The sequence below is a fragment of the Notolepis coatsorum genome (assembly GCF_963971535.1).
Source record: "Notolepis coatsorum genome assembly, chromosome: 9".
Classification (NCBI taxonomy): domain Eukaryota; kingdom Metazoa; phylum Chordata; class Actinopteri; order Aulopiformes; family Paralepididae; genus Notolepis; species Notolepis coatsorum.
In genome coordinates this window covers 137,445,245-137,460,626 of record NC_140173.1, presented here as the reverse complement: position 1 = coordinate 137,460,626, position 15,382 = coordinate 137,445,245, and the positions used below count along the sequence as shown (strand labels likewise).

The following is a 15,382-nucleotide window of genomic DNA, read 5'->3' as shown; positions in this document are numbered from 1 at the left end:
AAACAATGTGCTTATAATGTAACTCCAGTTTAATTTTTTTTATTTGTTACGTATAAAGTACATGTACATTACAGTGAAATGCTTGGTTCTGTATGAGCCCCCCTGAGATAAAGTCCTCCCACTATACAAAATATACAATATACAAACTAAAGTAGAACCTAAAGTACAAAATGAGGTACAAAAATGCTAAAAAGAAAAAGCGAAATGCTAAAATGATGGTTGTAGTGCAAATCTCCATATTGATGACCACTGATATCTGTTCATACAGAAAATGACCATCTTATGTCACAACAATGTGTTTTTTCAGACCTTATCAAACATGTTCCAACTGACTGGCTTATGCGCCCAAGTTCCCCGGGTTGCTTCTCAACTTGGAAAGTCTGTTTTTTGTATTTTTGTCCTCCAAATACACAAACTACAGTGCATCTCAAAAATCAACACTATCATTACTTTTGGACTTTTAGAAATATACTCAACCTCACCGTATCGGTATGCAATTGCTTTAATTGACTACCCATACCACTGTTTGTTTCTGTACTGTTGTCTTTTTCTTTTTACAGGTCAATACGATTATGGGATATGTAATTGTGTTGGTTTATTTATTCAATAAATGTTGATTAATCAGCAATTCCATGCATATTGGTTGACTAAAATGTATGTAGCGGAGTCTGTGTGTATCTGTGCATTGTGTCTGTATATACACTCTATACTCTTTTCTCCTCCAGTAAATTGCCACTGATTGACTCTCCAAGCCGCCAGGCTGATGTCTCTTTCCTCAACGATAAAGATGAATATTACAGCTTGACTGTGACTGCCGTGATCGGAGGAAACCAGTCGGATCCTAGCCCTAAAATAACATTCAGCTACTATACAGGCTTTTCGGGGCAAATCTGTGAGTCATTCATTGAATCTTTATTTAATCTCAAAAGATCAACGAGAGCAAGCTCTCATTTACAATGACGTTGAGAAGTATAATACAAATAGTATGTATAATACAATCTAGAAATAGAAAAGTCAATAAATTAAACTTATTAAAATCAATCGAAACAACTACAGACTGAGGTGAAATGATTGGCCCTTATAGATTTAAACTGACCAATGGATACTAATGAGTTGAGTTTTAAAGTGCATTGCAAAACGTTCCATGCGTCTGGGTCACAGAAGCTAAGAGCAGATTTTCCTAATTCAGTGCAAACTCTGGGGACCATAAGCGTAAGTTTATGCTTAGTTTGATTTACAAAAGAAGAGTAGGCAATACTACCCCTTCTACGTAAGACTCATAAGAGGGAGGAGGCAAAGAAGAGGGGCGAAGATGAAAGAGGAGGAGAAGAAGAGGAGGAGAAGAGAGTAGAGGATGGAAGAGAAGACAGGAGCAGACACAAGAGGGGAGGTGTGGAGAGAAGAGGACAGGATGAGATAGGAGAGGAGTGGAAGAGAGAACATTATATCAATCCCAGTGCTCATGTGTTTCAAAGTTCCAGTTCAATAAATTGTTGTTCATCTACAGCTTGTTGCATTATTTCATGCATTGATATTATCAATAAGACATAATCTCTAAGCATTTACAATGTAGGCTTGACTGGCACATCTTTTAAATCAAGTAAGTAGTCAGGTGTCCTAGGGGGTTGTGTGTGTGAGGGGAGGGGTGCACGGATGGGGGCGGAAAGCTTCAGGGGCCTATATATCATCACTTAATATGGTACCTGGAAAATCAGGAGGTAGCATGGAAAATTTTTTCAAGGCAAGCGTGGGAACCCTGATTCTGCTCACAGCTCATGTTTGCTTGTGTTGGTTTTCAGGCTCCTTGGACCTCCCACGCGTCAACGTCACTGTCCTATCGGATCACAAGGTTGCCGTCCGCTTCCCCCACCCCTCACACTCCTACCCCCAGATGCAGACGAGGAAGAGGAGCCTGCTGGACTTCACCTATCAGTTAACACTCATCAGTGTTTCCCCTGAAAACCTTAAAACGGTAAAGTTGTTTTAGAACTTTTCTACTGCTTGGTTGATCAGTTGTTTATCTGATCGTTTGTGTTATTTATTGAATTTATTTATTCATTAGTAATGGTATTAGTATAATATACATATCAAATACTGTACATTGGCACAAATATCATTGCTTGTTTGATATCCCAATCAAATTGAAACCGTACCGTTTGCTGCGTTTGTGCAGACGACCGTGTATGACGATTGCATCTGCAATGAGCGGGTGTGCGAGGAGAGCTTCCCGGTGGAGGAGAGTGGGGAGAGCCACTGCGTGAGGATAGACGGATTGTTGGGCAAGGTGGCTGTTCTGGCAACTCAGGATTACTGTTTCCAGGCAGTGGCAGGCCCTCACCCTACCAGTAAGATGACCAGTGTGCATGGTTCCCACAGGGCCTTAAAGGGATATTTCACTTTAGTAGAACTTATCAAGTTTCAGCAGTCTTACCTCTATATAAAGTGCATCTACAGTCCCTGTCGTCCACTGTCGACGCCACCATTCCTACCAGGTGTCGGGCTCCTCATTCACTTCCATTAATTTTGAGGACCTAGATAAATAATACTAAATATAAATATAATACTTCTGAAGTATAACCAAACTACTACTGTCAAAAGTGTTTATTTTGGCATTTGATGTGTGTGTACAGATTTATTACCTTTGAAAAATAAAATAAAAGCAAATCCAGTAAATCTTTTGTAGGTTTGAGTGTGCTGTGTATCTTTGCCGTACATGGAATGTGTGGGGTGTGCTTACCATGGTTAAGTGCTGTGTTGCTGGAAGAAAGATTCTAAACATTTTGTGAAAAGTTGACAGAAGGTCAAACTACACCTCAAGTGAGAAATGTTTCCTTTTCTTTGAAAGTGGCAACATTTTGCTAAAAGAAAGTACCCTTTTGACTCAGAAAGATATATTAGACCAAATAATATTGCTGTATAGTTTGTTTATACTTCCGATATTTAGACTTTATTGTCCTCAAAATGAATGGAAGCGAATGAGGAGCCGGACACCTGGGAGGAATGATGGTGTTGACAGCGGACAACGGGGGCCGCAGTGGTTGCTAGCTTACTTGTAGATGACTTTAGATAGAGGTAAGACGGCTGATTTTTATTTTTTAAGTTTCTATGAAAGGTAAATATCCATTTAAAAAGGTCTTGAATATGATTTTGATGGGTTCTAAAAGGTTACTTCTATGTCGCGATAACGTTTCTGTATCGCATTAAAATGTGTTTGTGGAGAAATGTCTGTGCTGCAAAGTAAGCAGTACCTGTCAGTTCCACCCCCCCCCCCCCCCCGACAGTGGTCTTAAAAAGGTATTTTAAAAAGTCTTAAATTGAACTCGTTGAAATTTGCAGGAACCCTGAGTGGTTAAATCATGAACAGTAAAGGGACAATAGAGGCTTGTGCACATTCATTCATTCAATATTTATTTAATCTCAAAGGATCATTGAGCGCAAGCTCTCATTTACAGTGACGTCGAGAAATACAACACATAATAAATACCAAAAAGAAACATTATAGAAACAAAGTCAATCAATTAAACATTGAAAATAATTAAAAACAACTGCAGACTGTGGTGAAATGGTTGGCTATTAAAGATTTAAACTGGCCAATAGATACTAATGAATTGCGTTTTAAAGTCCTTGTTTCTGGGGCACAGAAGCTAAAAGCAGACTTTCCTAATTCAGTGCAAACTCTGGGGACCTTAACACTTTCAGTGCCAACGATGAGATAACTCGTTTGTTCATGCCGACCGTTCAGTGCCAACGACGATAGATCTCGTATTTTTTTTTTATTAGCGATTTTAATTCATCAATCTAGCCTCACGTTAGTGCTGCAAACTCTCTCTGAGCTCCATTGGGGAAATACCGCCCCCTATCGTCTCTCACTGTGGTACTGCACCCCTTTGGAATGGATTGAATGAAATGCATGGGGGGGGGGGGAATCCTGCTTCCTACTTTTACTCATCAGGCAAGTCACCCGAGAGGATCGGATTTATTGCAGAGCCCCAGAACAGCGTGGAATACATATTTCCAGTACCCAGCTTTGGATCAATACACGCGATCGAATGGCGATCAGTTATTGGAATAATCTTTTTGGAGAACATCTGATCTGAGGTAAGGAATCTATTTTACGGGCGGCTGGGTGGCGCAGCGGACATTGCGCTTGTCACCAACGCAAGAGACACCGGGTTCGTCATACTGGCTCAATTGGCAGAGTTAGCGACTCCTACAGGTCGGTTGGGGGACGCCTGCACAGCAGAGACAGGAAATGGCGGGGGTAGTGTGAGCCTCCCACACGTTACACCTCGCCAATGAGAGTCCGCGCTGGCAGGTGAAAAGATGTGACAGGCTGCCTCCTCGTGTATCGGAGGGGACACGTGATGCAAGGCTTCTATCCTCCCTACAACCGGCCAGTGGGGGGCATATGCGAGCAACGTTCAAGACAGGGGAGGGGAGAATTGGCACAGCGAAAATTGGGATGGGAGACAAATATAAAAAGGAGAAAAAGTGAAAAAAAAAAGAAAAAATTAATCTATTTTACCAGTCTTAGGATAATCAGAGATTTTTTCACAGAGATATCAACGTGTGCCCTATATGTGTGTGTGTGCGTGTGTGTGCTGATCAGGAAATGAGACAATCGATTTTTCAGCCCGCTTCTATAGCATGCATAAGTACACATATACTATCGATAATCTAGCGTTTATTTGAAAACGATTCATAAATAGGCCGGAAAATTACAACGTTTTTTGTGCATTCCAGTAAAGGGCGTTTATCACAGAATTTTCCTGAAACTTTAAAAAAACAAGCGTTTTTCAAAATGGTATAAAACGGAAACGAACCGATTTAAAAAAAAAAAAAAAAAAAAAAAAAAAAAAAAAAAACAGATGCCAATGCAAGTCACGAAAAAAAGCCTTTCTCACAATTCACACCCATGGGACATGACCGTGTTCCTAGAGAAAGTTGATGCATCTTTATTCCATTAGTTTCACACAAAATAAAAGGAGAACAGTGAATGCGCTTCTTCAGGTTATTTTGTAATTAATGGGATATGTTACTTAAAATATACTAAAGTTTAAGGGTACTATATAACATTCAGCCACTAAATGTCACACTAGAGCACCAGCATGTCATTTATCCAATCAGGTGCATTCCACGTTGGGAAATTGAAATGAAAAAAAAAAAGCAATACTTTTATTCAGCATTTTTCTAAAAGCTCTGGTGAAGTATTGTTTTTTTAATGATTACCCTACATTAAAAATGTAAATGTTATCTATAGCACCTTTTAAGTTTGAAATTTAAACATTTTACATTTGTCCCTAAGATGAGTGAGCTGTTAGCATTTCTCATTTAAGTGCAGATTCTCTATTTGAGTTCACAACACATATTTACTGTACATATAGTTCTTAGTAAATCTTATATGTCATCATGAATCAAACCAAAATCATTTGGAGGCGCTGTGTAGCAAAAGAATGGAAGAGTTTCAAACTCTCTCCCAAACCTGCATAGGGCGCCTGTAAACCAGTCGCCACCCAGTGGTTTGAAGCAACAACACTAACAAGACATCTTTCTGTTAAAAGAAATCTAAAATGTGACGAATGCCATGGGAAGAAACATAAAACAGTAGAATTGTTTAATTTCAAGGTATCCATTTAAGAAAGTGTCCATTTTGGGATGCTAGTTTTCCTGTTTTCATATTTGTGTGTGCGTGGGTGTCCAATAGGGTTGGGCATCGTTTGGATTTGAACGATTCTGATTCTCCATTTCTAAACGATTCTCGATCCCGATTCTTTGAGGTGCAGGTCTAAACAGGTCACAGCTTATTTTGCAGGAGAAAACATTTATTTGAAAAATCCTTTATTTTTTTCATACTATTCACATTGTCAGTTGACTTGATACAGTTTAATTTGGTTTATGTACTGTAAGTAACAAATTAATTTAAAAAAATATCTAAATTCAAACATCTTCTTAACACTTTGATTACCACTGGTGAACATGGTAAAACGTGGTTAAATGCCACCACCCACTTCAATGATAGCGTTGTGAACGCATAATCTCTGTCTTAAATTATAGCTATGTGTCTAATCTGCCCTTCGTTTATCGATGACTTGTTTGCAGTCAACATTGTCGAAACGGATTGTTTTTTAATCGGTTAATTTCCGTTTTATAGCATTTTGAAAAGCCCTAGCTTTTCAGGAAAATATATAGATTCCGTGATAAACGGCATTTACTGGAATATTCTGGCATACACAAAAACGTTGAAATTTTTCGGCCTATTTATGAATAGTTTTCAAATAAACGCTAGATTATCGATAGTATATGTGTACTTATGCACGCTATAGAAGCAGGCTGAAATATCGATTCTCTCATTTCCTGATCAGCGCGCACACACAGACACACACACACATATGGGACACGTTGATATATCTGTGAAAAAAGCTCTGATTACCCCAAGACTGGTAAAATAGATTCCTTACCTCAGATCAGATGTTATCCAAAAAGATTATTCCAATTCCTGATCGCCATTCCAAATATCGATCACATTTATTGATTCAGCGTCGGGTACTGTAAATATATATTCCACGCGTTTTCCGGGCCGGCGATCAACTTGGGTCTCTTCAGTTGGCTTACCGGAAAAGTTAAATGAGGAAACTGCCCCCCCCCCCTTCATCAGTCTAAACTAATGTGGTGTAGTTACACAGGGAGAGACGATAGGGGGCGGTATCTTCCCAATTGAGCTCGGAGAGACTCTGCAACACTAGCGCGAGGCTCGATTGATGAAATATGAATTAAAATCGCCAAAAAAGAAATAATACGACAAACAAACGCTATATGTCGTTGGCGGCACTCAACTGGCGGCATGAACTAACGATGTATAGCGTCGTTGGCATCCAAAGTGTTAACGGTTCCGGAACCGGAAGTTACGAACCGGTTCTTATTGGAACCGGTTCTCGGTGCTCAACCCTAGTGTCCAAGCGCATGTACGTTTTTTGTGCACACGAGTACCTGTCTCTCTGTATTCACAGTTTCATGTGTCTCTTCCAGAATACGTCCTCCTGTACATCGCGTGTCCTCTGCTGGCGTGTGTGGTCTGTCTCGTCTCCTGGATGGTGTACCAAAAGCTGACCAGTGGCAAGTTGCCTTTACCGGCCTTTATGGTGCGTTCAGCCGACCCACTCTAGGAGTTTATCTCATGAACTTTGTCTAAACGTTGCTTCAAATGACATGATGGCGTTACTATCTTCTAAAACAAAAATCTAGATGTGTGTAATATGTAATATCTAAATATCTGGTAAGTAATTTTGTATTTGTTTGACCTCACTGATACCGGAGTCTCAAGGCGAGCACAGAAAGACTCAGAAGAAGCTTCTACCCCCAGGCCATCAGGTTGCTCAATGAACAATAACACTATGCAACAACCATCAAATGCACTCACAACACACACATCCACACGCACACACTCACTTTAAACAAACAACACACTGCAGCACCCACTCTCCACACTTTAGAACACCTAAACACACTTTATATTTATTGGTAAAGGATTTGCACTACAACCCATACCTTAGTACACCTTACTGTAAATTGTACCTAAATTGTACCTCATCCCATTTCTGCTTTGCACTATATAGTATATTGTATATTAGTATATTGCATAATATATTGTATATTGTATGGTAACTCAGTTACTTCTATTCTGCATTGAACATTGTACATATGTATATACTGAACACAGTGTCTACGTACGTGACTTCTATTTTGTACTTCTATTTTTACATGCTATACTATTTTATTTCATACTTATCTTTTGTCTAGCACAGTCTCTGGAGCGTAACAGAAAGAAGCATTTTGTATAAAAGTATTCTGTACTTCTGTATGACAACTATTAAAGAAACTTGAACAGATTAGTTTGGAAATTTGTAAACTGCTAACACTTTTTTTTTTGTTTTTTGCCCAACCCCGCTCACCCTGACCACCCCGCTCACTCCGCCTCCGGGCTCTTGTGTTTTCCAGCCTTTTGGGTCGAAGGGGAAGCCTCCCCTGACCGCGGAGCGAGCGGCCCTGTCGCCGGTGCTCTCCGTCTCTCCCGGAGTGACGCCTCTTCTGCCGGCCAAAGAAAGGGAGGAGTTTCCACACTTCGATGCCCAAACGGAGCCCGAGGTGCGCCGACCCATCGGCGTGATGCAGCCGGACCGGAGCCTCTCCAGCGGCCCGGAGGAGAGGCTCAGGGACGGGTACGAGTCGGGGGCGGTTTTGGACGTCGGGCAGGGGGATGAAGAAGTTGAGGTTGCGGAGGAGGACTGCGGAAGCTCATGGGGTTATGAGCGGCACAACCCGGTTATAGTTCAAATGGCCCCAGGTGACCCAGTGAAGGGTTACCAAGGTTGAAAAACACAGGGGTTTTGCAGATACGCTGCTGATGTCAACAGGCCTCAGAGTAACAGGATGATGATTCTTTTTGGTCTCTTAGGACTGAAGAACGTTAGTTAGTTTAGGTTCGTGTTAATGTTAGATAATGTACAAAATAAACATTTTCCGCTGCTATAAACATCGCACTTTTATTTTGAAAACCCCAGAAAGGAAGTCATTATATTTGCTTTAACATCCTGTTCTGTGTTAGCTCCGGTTAGCTCCGAGCGTGCAGCAGTTAGTATTATATTATCAATACCAGCCATTGGATTACTGTTTTCTAAATTGGGGAGGCTTTTAATCGTCAAGGTAAGAGGATTTTAAGTCATGGTATCCATAAACTTCAATCGGTTCGGATCCTTTGAAGGAATGAGAATATCAACAAACCTGTAGGGAACGTCAGGCTACTGTCCTCCCTCACTTCCAGTGATGAAGCTAAGCTACGCTAACGGAGTGACTGTTCCCAAAGCTAAATGCACGCACAGAGACAAAAAAGGTATGTATCTTCTTGTCTAACTCCAGGGAAGATGTTAAATAAGCTAATTTCCCAAAATGTTGGAGTTTTCCTTTAAGTTGCAGGCAAGAAAGACAAGTCTGTCCACTGTCACAATACAAATAACATTTAAAAAATGTATTATCCATATTATTTTTATTATCGATTATTAGAATATATGGCGATAATTATCGTTATCGTTTTATCACCCAGCCCTACTATTATTTTTACAATATTATTGAACGACCAATGTGCTATAGCCTACTTAATTGGCTGATTGGATATTGGATATTGTCTGTGATGTCATTGGCCATATACCTCGTCACGCGGGTCATTTGGGAAAGTATTGGGAGCTATGATCCAGTGTGTGGATATTATCCATCGTCTTCACATGTACCTGCTTCCTGCGCCTGGCCTGAAACACGTTGGCTATTTCAGAATCTCCGTCCATAGCATCAATGACAACGACAAGTATTTGCGTAGTGCGCAATGATGATGCTCCTGTGCTGGCACAGTGTGGAGATGGATATATAGGACATAGACGGGATAGAGGCGCTGAATGCTTCAGGAGACTTGGGACAAAGACACATTTTTAAACCAAATCAACAGCATCGAGCTGAAGGGTCAAGCTCAACTACACTGTAACGACTGAGCGTCATCTGGTCACTTTTAAAACTATCGGCTCATTTTATTCAACTAAAACTTTATTTGTATAGGTTACGAATAATTATTTAATAAATATTCATTAACCCCAATCCCAGTTTTTACAGTGTAGACTAGTAGAAAGACGTGCTCTGATCAGGTAGCGCCTGCTAGATATTTTTGCATATTTGCAAAAAATTCAGGTGGAACAGTGTGCCATGTTTGGCTAATTGGATCCAGTGAAAGCCAGCATGACTGCATTTTGTAGTTAATATGCTTGAATCTGATTCTGTTTTTGTTTTTGTTTTGATGCTTTTAAAAAAAATTCTTTTGAACAAGCTTCTGTGAAATGTTTTTGATATGCATGACGCCTCCCTTCTCTGTGATAGAATACAACCTTACTACTAAGCCTTTTATTGTGCCTTACCTTTATTCGTGGTTTATATTTCTCATTTGATTTGAGCATTTGAACAAAAATATGTAGTATGCATATGACTGTACTTACAAAATACGGATGAACCCATCCTTGTGTTACATTTTATGGAAAATAAAATAAGCTGTAAATAAGACTTGCAACAGCTACTTCACTTTCATGTGGTCATTTTACAGGAGTAGACCTGTGTCTTTTCTTCCCCCTTAAATGGTGGATATTAGTGATAGATTGATTGATTAATTTGTCTGGCCAATAACCGTGTCCATGGTTGAGTAACAAAAAGGTCAGCACTCCCCCTTGTGTCAATCCCTTGTGTGTCTATTTTAAAACATTTCATTAAGATATGTTTTGAAATTCATGGAAGTCTTGGACTGAATGTGGGACTGTCACCATAAACGCCTCTGAGACTAAATTAATTCATACATATGCCTGTGAATAACAAGGTTCATCATAAAGGGATCCACCATCTGGAAGATTGTTTGGAAAAGGGACTTCTCATGTCCTTTGAACAATTGAAGAAGAAATATGACATATCCAGTAAGACCTTCTTCTGCTATGTTCAGTTCAAATTAGGGATGCTCGATATTGGCTTTTTTTTACCGATACCGATATACCGATATTGTCCAACTCTTAATTTCCGATACCGATATAAACCGATACCGATATATGCAGGGTCCCCCCCCCCTCCCCCCAAAAACAGAATAATTTCAGGTAATTAACATTACATATCTCTTGTTGTGGAATTAACACAACATTATGCATACTTTTGACAATAAATTAAATCAGAATTTGTTCTTACTTGCTTGCCTGGGTAAATAAAGGTTATAGAAATCTAAAAAAATTAAAAATTCATTTTTTTTTAAACCGATACCGATATTTTCCTATATCACATTTTAATGCCAATATCGGACATCCCTACTTGATAGGGATCTGAGTGTTTCTGGTAAACCATTTTATGCCTAGTTCTATTTTGTGTCTACATCACTGCTGCAAAGCAAATCATCATATTGCCCATTGGTCCCCCTGCTCTCTATCATATCATTTATAAAACCCATGTCATTCACCACTAGTGGATATACTGTACTGTATCTAAGAAATAATAATAATTAATAAAATAATAAATTTTATTTTAACCTTGAATTTAGTCAGAATGTAAAGACACTTTTGTTTAAAATATTATTATTATTTTTTTTACTTTCTATTTTGTCTCCCATCCCCCAGACCTTTACATGAATAAAACAAATGGAATCATCATCATGTTGAAGAATTGTCATAGTTCTGGTGGCTCTATATGTCCAGTCATACCTTATGACTTAGTCAAGCAAGCTTAGTACTCATCACTAATGCTCATAATGATTCTGATCAATTATCCAGACCATAGTAGAAATTGTGCGCACATCAAAAAAAAAACGAAACAAGTGCTGGATGGCCGTGTTGACGGCAGAGGTTCTAGGTAGGATTGTTAGTAACTGTCTAACTGCATATGTAACTGTTTACACTAGTAACTGTCTAACTGCATATATAACTGTTTCCACTGGAGGGCGCTCTAGGCGGAGACACTCAGGAACACCACCAGGTGGCGAGTATAAATATAGATGTCTCCTCCCACTTCTTTCTCTTTCCCCCAGTCTCTCAGAGAGAGAAGACCTGTAGTGTTACTGCTCTGCCATGTGAATAATAAACCACGCCAGTTAAGGCCCAAGATAGAAACCATGCCTCTTGACCACATTATTGTCGCCCTATAGCCGAATTCTGTCAACAGGCCGGAACGCATAGAAAAATGGAAAGAGTGAGCACACTGAGTAAGATGTTCCAAGTGGATGGTGGATGCTCCCAGGTCAGACTAGCTTGACCCAGGCCAGGTGTGGCTGCTTCAACCAGCCATCCTCACAAAACAGTAACATTAGGCTATAGCATTGTCTTTCCTCGTACTGACTTGTGAAAAGGAATTAGAATCATAGCTGTGCTTATTATCTTGTATTTTGTACTTTTTATATTGTATCTTATAGTATATTATCGGACTGTGAAGCTCTGTATCCCCCCCATGCTGCTTTGACACCTGAATTTCCCCAAGGGGATTAATAAAGGATCATCTTATCTTATTATACCACGGCTATGAACCAATCAGATTGCTCGATTTGAGCTACCCATTTTATAAATCGCATTCACACTTCCAAGTAGATTTGGGTTGACTTCACAACTCCCCCAAGTACATGGGGCTGTCCAAAACATTTAAAAACTGAGTTATACGGTTGTTCAGTACAAGTGTTCAGCATCTACTGTTGGAACGTGTACCCTCCGATGCCCTGTGGTTGGTTTCTCATCAGAGAATTTTCAGGTCAAACAAATGCTACCCTTTAGGAAAGGGAAGTATGTACCGGTAATCAGTCAAAGAGGAGGTAGTATTGAATGAATGGCATGGAATGTAATGGACCTACTATTGACATACTAAATGGGAAATGTGTAATGCTGCCTCATGTTACCATGTAGACTGTAGAGGAAGAACCAGGGGCTTGCTTGCCTGCTTGCTTTGTGTGTGTGGGGGTTGGGGGGGGGCGGGGTGTGTGTACCCTGTGACATTTGAAGCAATCCCTGTAGTACCTTCCTCTATGTGGCAATGGAAGAAACCTGTGTGTACGTGTGTCTGTGTGGACATTTGTCTGTGTGCGTGCTAGTCTCTTCCTCTTCACTGCTGAGGCATATGAGAGCAGAGAACACTCATGCTTCCGGTAACATCTGACCACTGATTGTCTGAAGGACTGCAGGACATAGCTGGATCAAATAAATCTAACCACCAAAATGTTAACATTATCACTGGATTTACCTTGGATGGTCATTTTATATCAATGGCCAGCAGGGCTGTGCCGATTCAAAGAGTAACTCGAATTTTAATGACAAACGGTTCTGGATAAAAATGTACTGCTTTGAAGCTTGTAATCATCTCTTTGATGGCAGCAGTATACCCTCCAAAGGAGCACCTGCCAGAAATACAAAATAACCAGAAGCACTAAGACTGCAGACATTAACCTTTTGACATTTTGCTGGTATATACATTTGTATGCATTTTTATTAGTGCTGAAAAGTGACACTTGCTCGTTCATTTTTCAAAACTGGCAAAGATGCCAGAAAAACCCAAATATGAATCTGTTTTGTAAACCTGTGCCTTCAACTTGGCGATGAGCCAGGATAAACTAAATACAAATGTTAAATTATCTATTCAAACTCAAATGACAGACCTTGAACTAAGCCTAATCCATATCTGGGGAAACCTGTCCTTGATGACCCACATTATTATATTTATATTACATTATATTATTATATAGAGGAGAAAAATTACGATGGAAGAGTTTGTGTTAAGAATAGGCCAACTGTTGAATAGCTATGAATTGATACAATAAATGTTTATGTATGATTTCTAGATGAATTAGTCAACTTCAAAATGTTAGGTTGTTTCAACTGCACAGGGTCAAGTTTCAAGTTCAAGTTTCTTTATTAGAAAAAATACAGAATACTTTTCCATGAAATGCTTTTTTCTGTATGAGCTCCTGAGAGTGTGCTAGATAAAATAGATAAAAAGTATAAAATAGAAAAAGTCAAGAGTACATAAACAAAAAGTGTTCAGTCAATCAATATACATATATACAATACAGAGTAAAAAAAAAAAAAAAAAAAAGTAACAGTGAGGTACAATGCAGCAATGGGATCAGGTACAACTTAGGGTAAGGTGCAATGAGGTATGAATTGTAGTGCAAATATCTTTGCTAATAAATATAAAGTGTGTTAAAGTGAGTAGAGTGGGTCACTGGGGTTCCTTTGTGTGTGTGATCTGCCGAGTCAGTCAGACAGTCAGTCAGACAAAGTCAGGCTGGAAACATGAAGTGAAAGAAAAGAAGTAGCTTAAAGGTCAGTTTTTGTGTACACACGTGCATACACACACACACATGTGCATACACACACACGTGCATACACACATACACACACACGCTCAGTGGACTGGGCATTTGTGTTTATGTACATGTCAAAATATTTGAACTCTGCAAATAGGACTCCATTTGTAAAAGTCACTGTTGTGAAGGGCCAGATTAAACCGAATATATATATTTATTTATGTATATATATTTAATTGTATTTGTATATTCTCTAATATTCCTTGATATCCCTTGTATATTCCTTGTACAATATGCATTGAATATCCATTCTAGCCTACTGAACATCCCATAATAGTCTCCATTCTACTATTGGTCGAGACCTTGGTGCCAGGCTGCCATACCCCTCAGACCCAGTTCAAACGTACCGCTCAACATGTACGAACAAGTCCTAGTTCCGCGTAGGAATCTGGCTACTGCACCACTAATGGGACTATTTGTTCATAGTGCGTATATATACTGCGCTACTAAAGTAGGACTTCCTTTTCAGTCCAGTTTCTTACCCTCCAATAGAGTCACAGACGTAAAGCCTCCCCGCGACGCCACGTGTGGGAGTAAGGCCAAGTTCGCCTACCATCGGTATTGAGACATCGTGTATATTAATATTTGAATAGTCATATTTGGCACTATATCGTCGAGTTGGACGTAGTCTATTAAGCTAATAATAGTCTGTTAATATATAGTGCTTCGTGCGGTGAGAATACTACCGTAGTCAGTACCCCATCGTTTCGGGCAGAGAACTGGCTGCTTATCCAGGGTGGTTGACCCCACGTGAAGCTGCACCCGAGGAGCCCCAGAGCCGACGAGCGAGTGGACCTGTATACCGGATTATTCTACCGACGACAGCCCGCCTTCCCAGGCACGGATTATGCTTTGTATACGTTGATTATTCCATGGATAAAGACCCCCGACACTGCCGTGTGTTGGAACCCCCCCCCCTGGAGAGGACGCAAGGTGAGGAGACGCTCTGCAAGACGAGGTCGCTTCACGTCTCTCCTCCGTGGACCGGAGGACGCCGGCCCACAAAGAGTCCATCTGCTTTCATCTGTGGTCCAAGGATCGCCGGCGCATTGAACGGCACTACAGTGGGTTCACCTGGGATACCCTTGGCCGGATGAGGCAGCCGGATTCTACCCCCCCCCCCTTCCTACTCCTGTCGGCTTACAAGCAACCGGATTAACCCCCCCTAGTGTATCCAGTATATAATCATTAAAGTATCATTGCTGTTATTCCTTAAACTATTCCAGGTCGTATATGTACCACCTGCGCCTTCAGAGATTGGACATTCTCTATTGATATACCGACGAATACTCTTGCCATAAAAGTGCATACTAATTCCCATTCATAAATGTGATTGATTTGATTAAGTGCTTGCTCTACACACCATCGCTGTGTAGAAATAAAGACCTATTTCTAATTCGTACATTTGTGTTGGATCCGTTTCATCTACGTGACAGTGTTCATCATAATATATTTATGCCGTGTACTGGGTGGCCG

General features: G+C 40.2%; 1 protein-coding gene across 1 annotated transcript in view; it reads left to right on the top strand.

Moving 5' to 3' along the window:
- Window positions 1-10,628, top strand: part of ifngr1l (interferon gamma receptor 1-like) — a 23,051-nt gene extending 12,423 nt beyond the window's left edge. The window contains exons 3-7 of the mRNA XM_084321526.1: window positions 726-892; window positions 1,800-1,972; window positions 2,174-2,345; window positions 7,027-7,139; window positions 7,996-10,628. Coding sequence (XP_084177652.1) covers window positions 726-892; window positions 1,800-1,972; window positions 2,174-2,345; window positions 7,027-7,139; window positions 7,996-8,370 — 1,000 coding nt within the window. The 3' untranslated portion in view covers window positions 8,371-10,628. The remainder of the gene's footprint in view (window positions 1-725; window positions 893-1,799; window positions 1,973-2,173; window positions 2,346-7,026; window positions 7,140-7,995) is intronic.
- The last annotated feature ends 4,754 nt before the right edge of the window (window positions 10,629-15,382 follow it).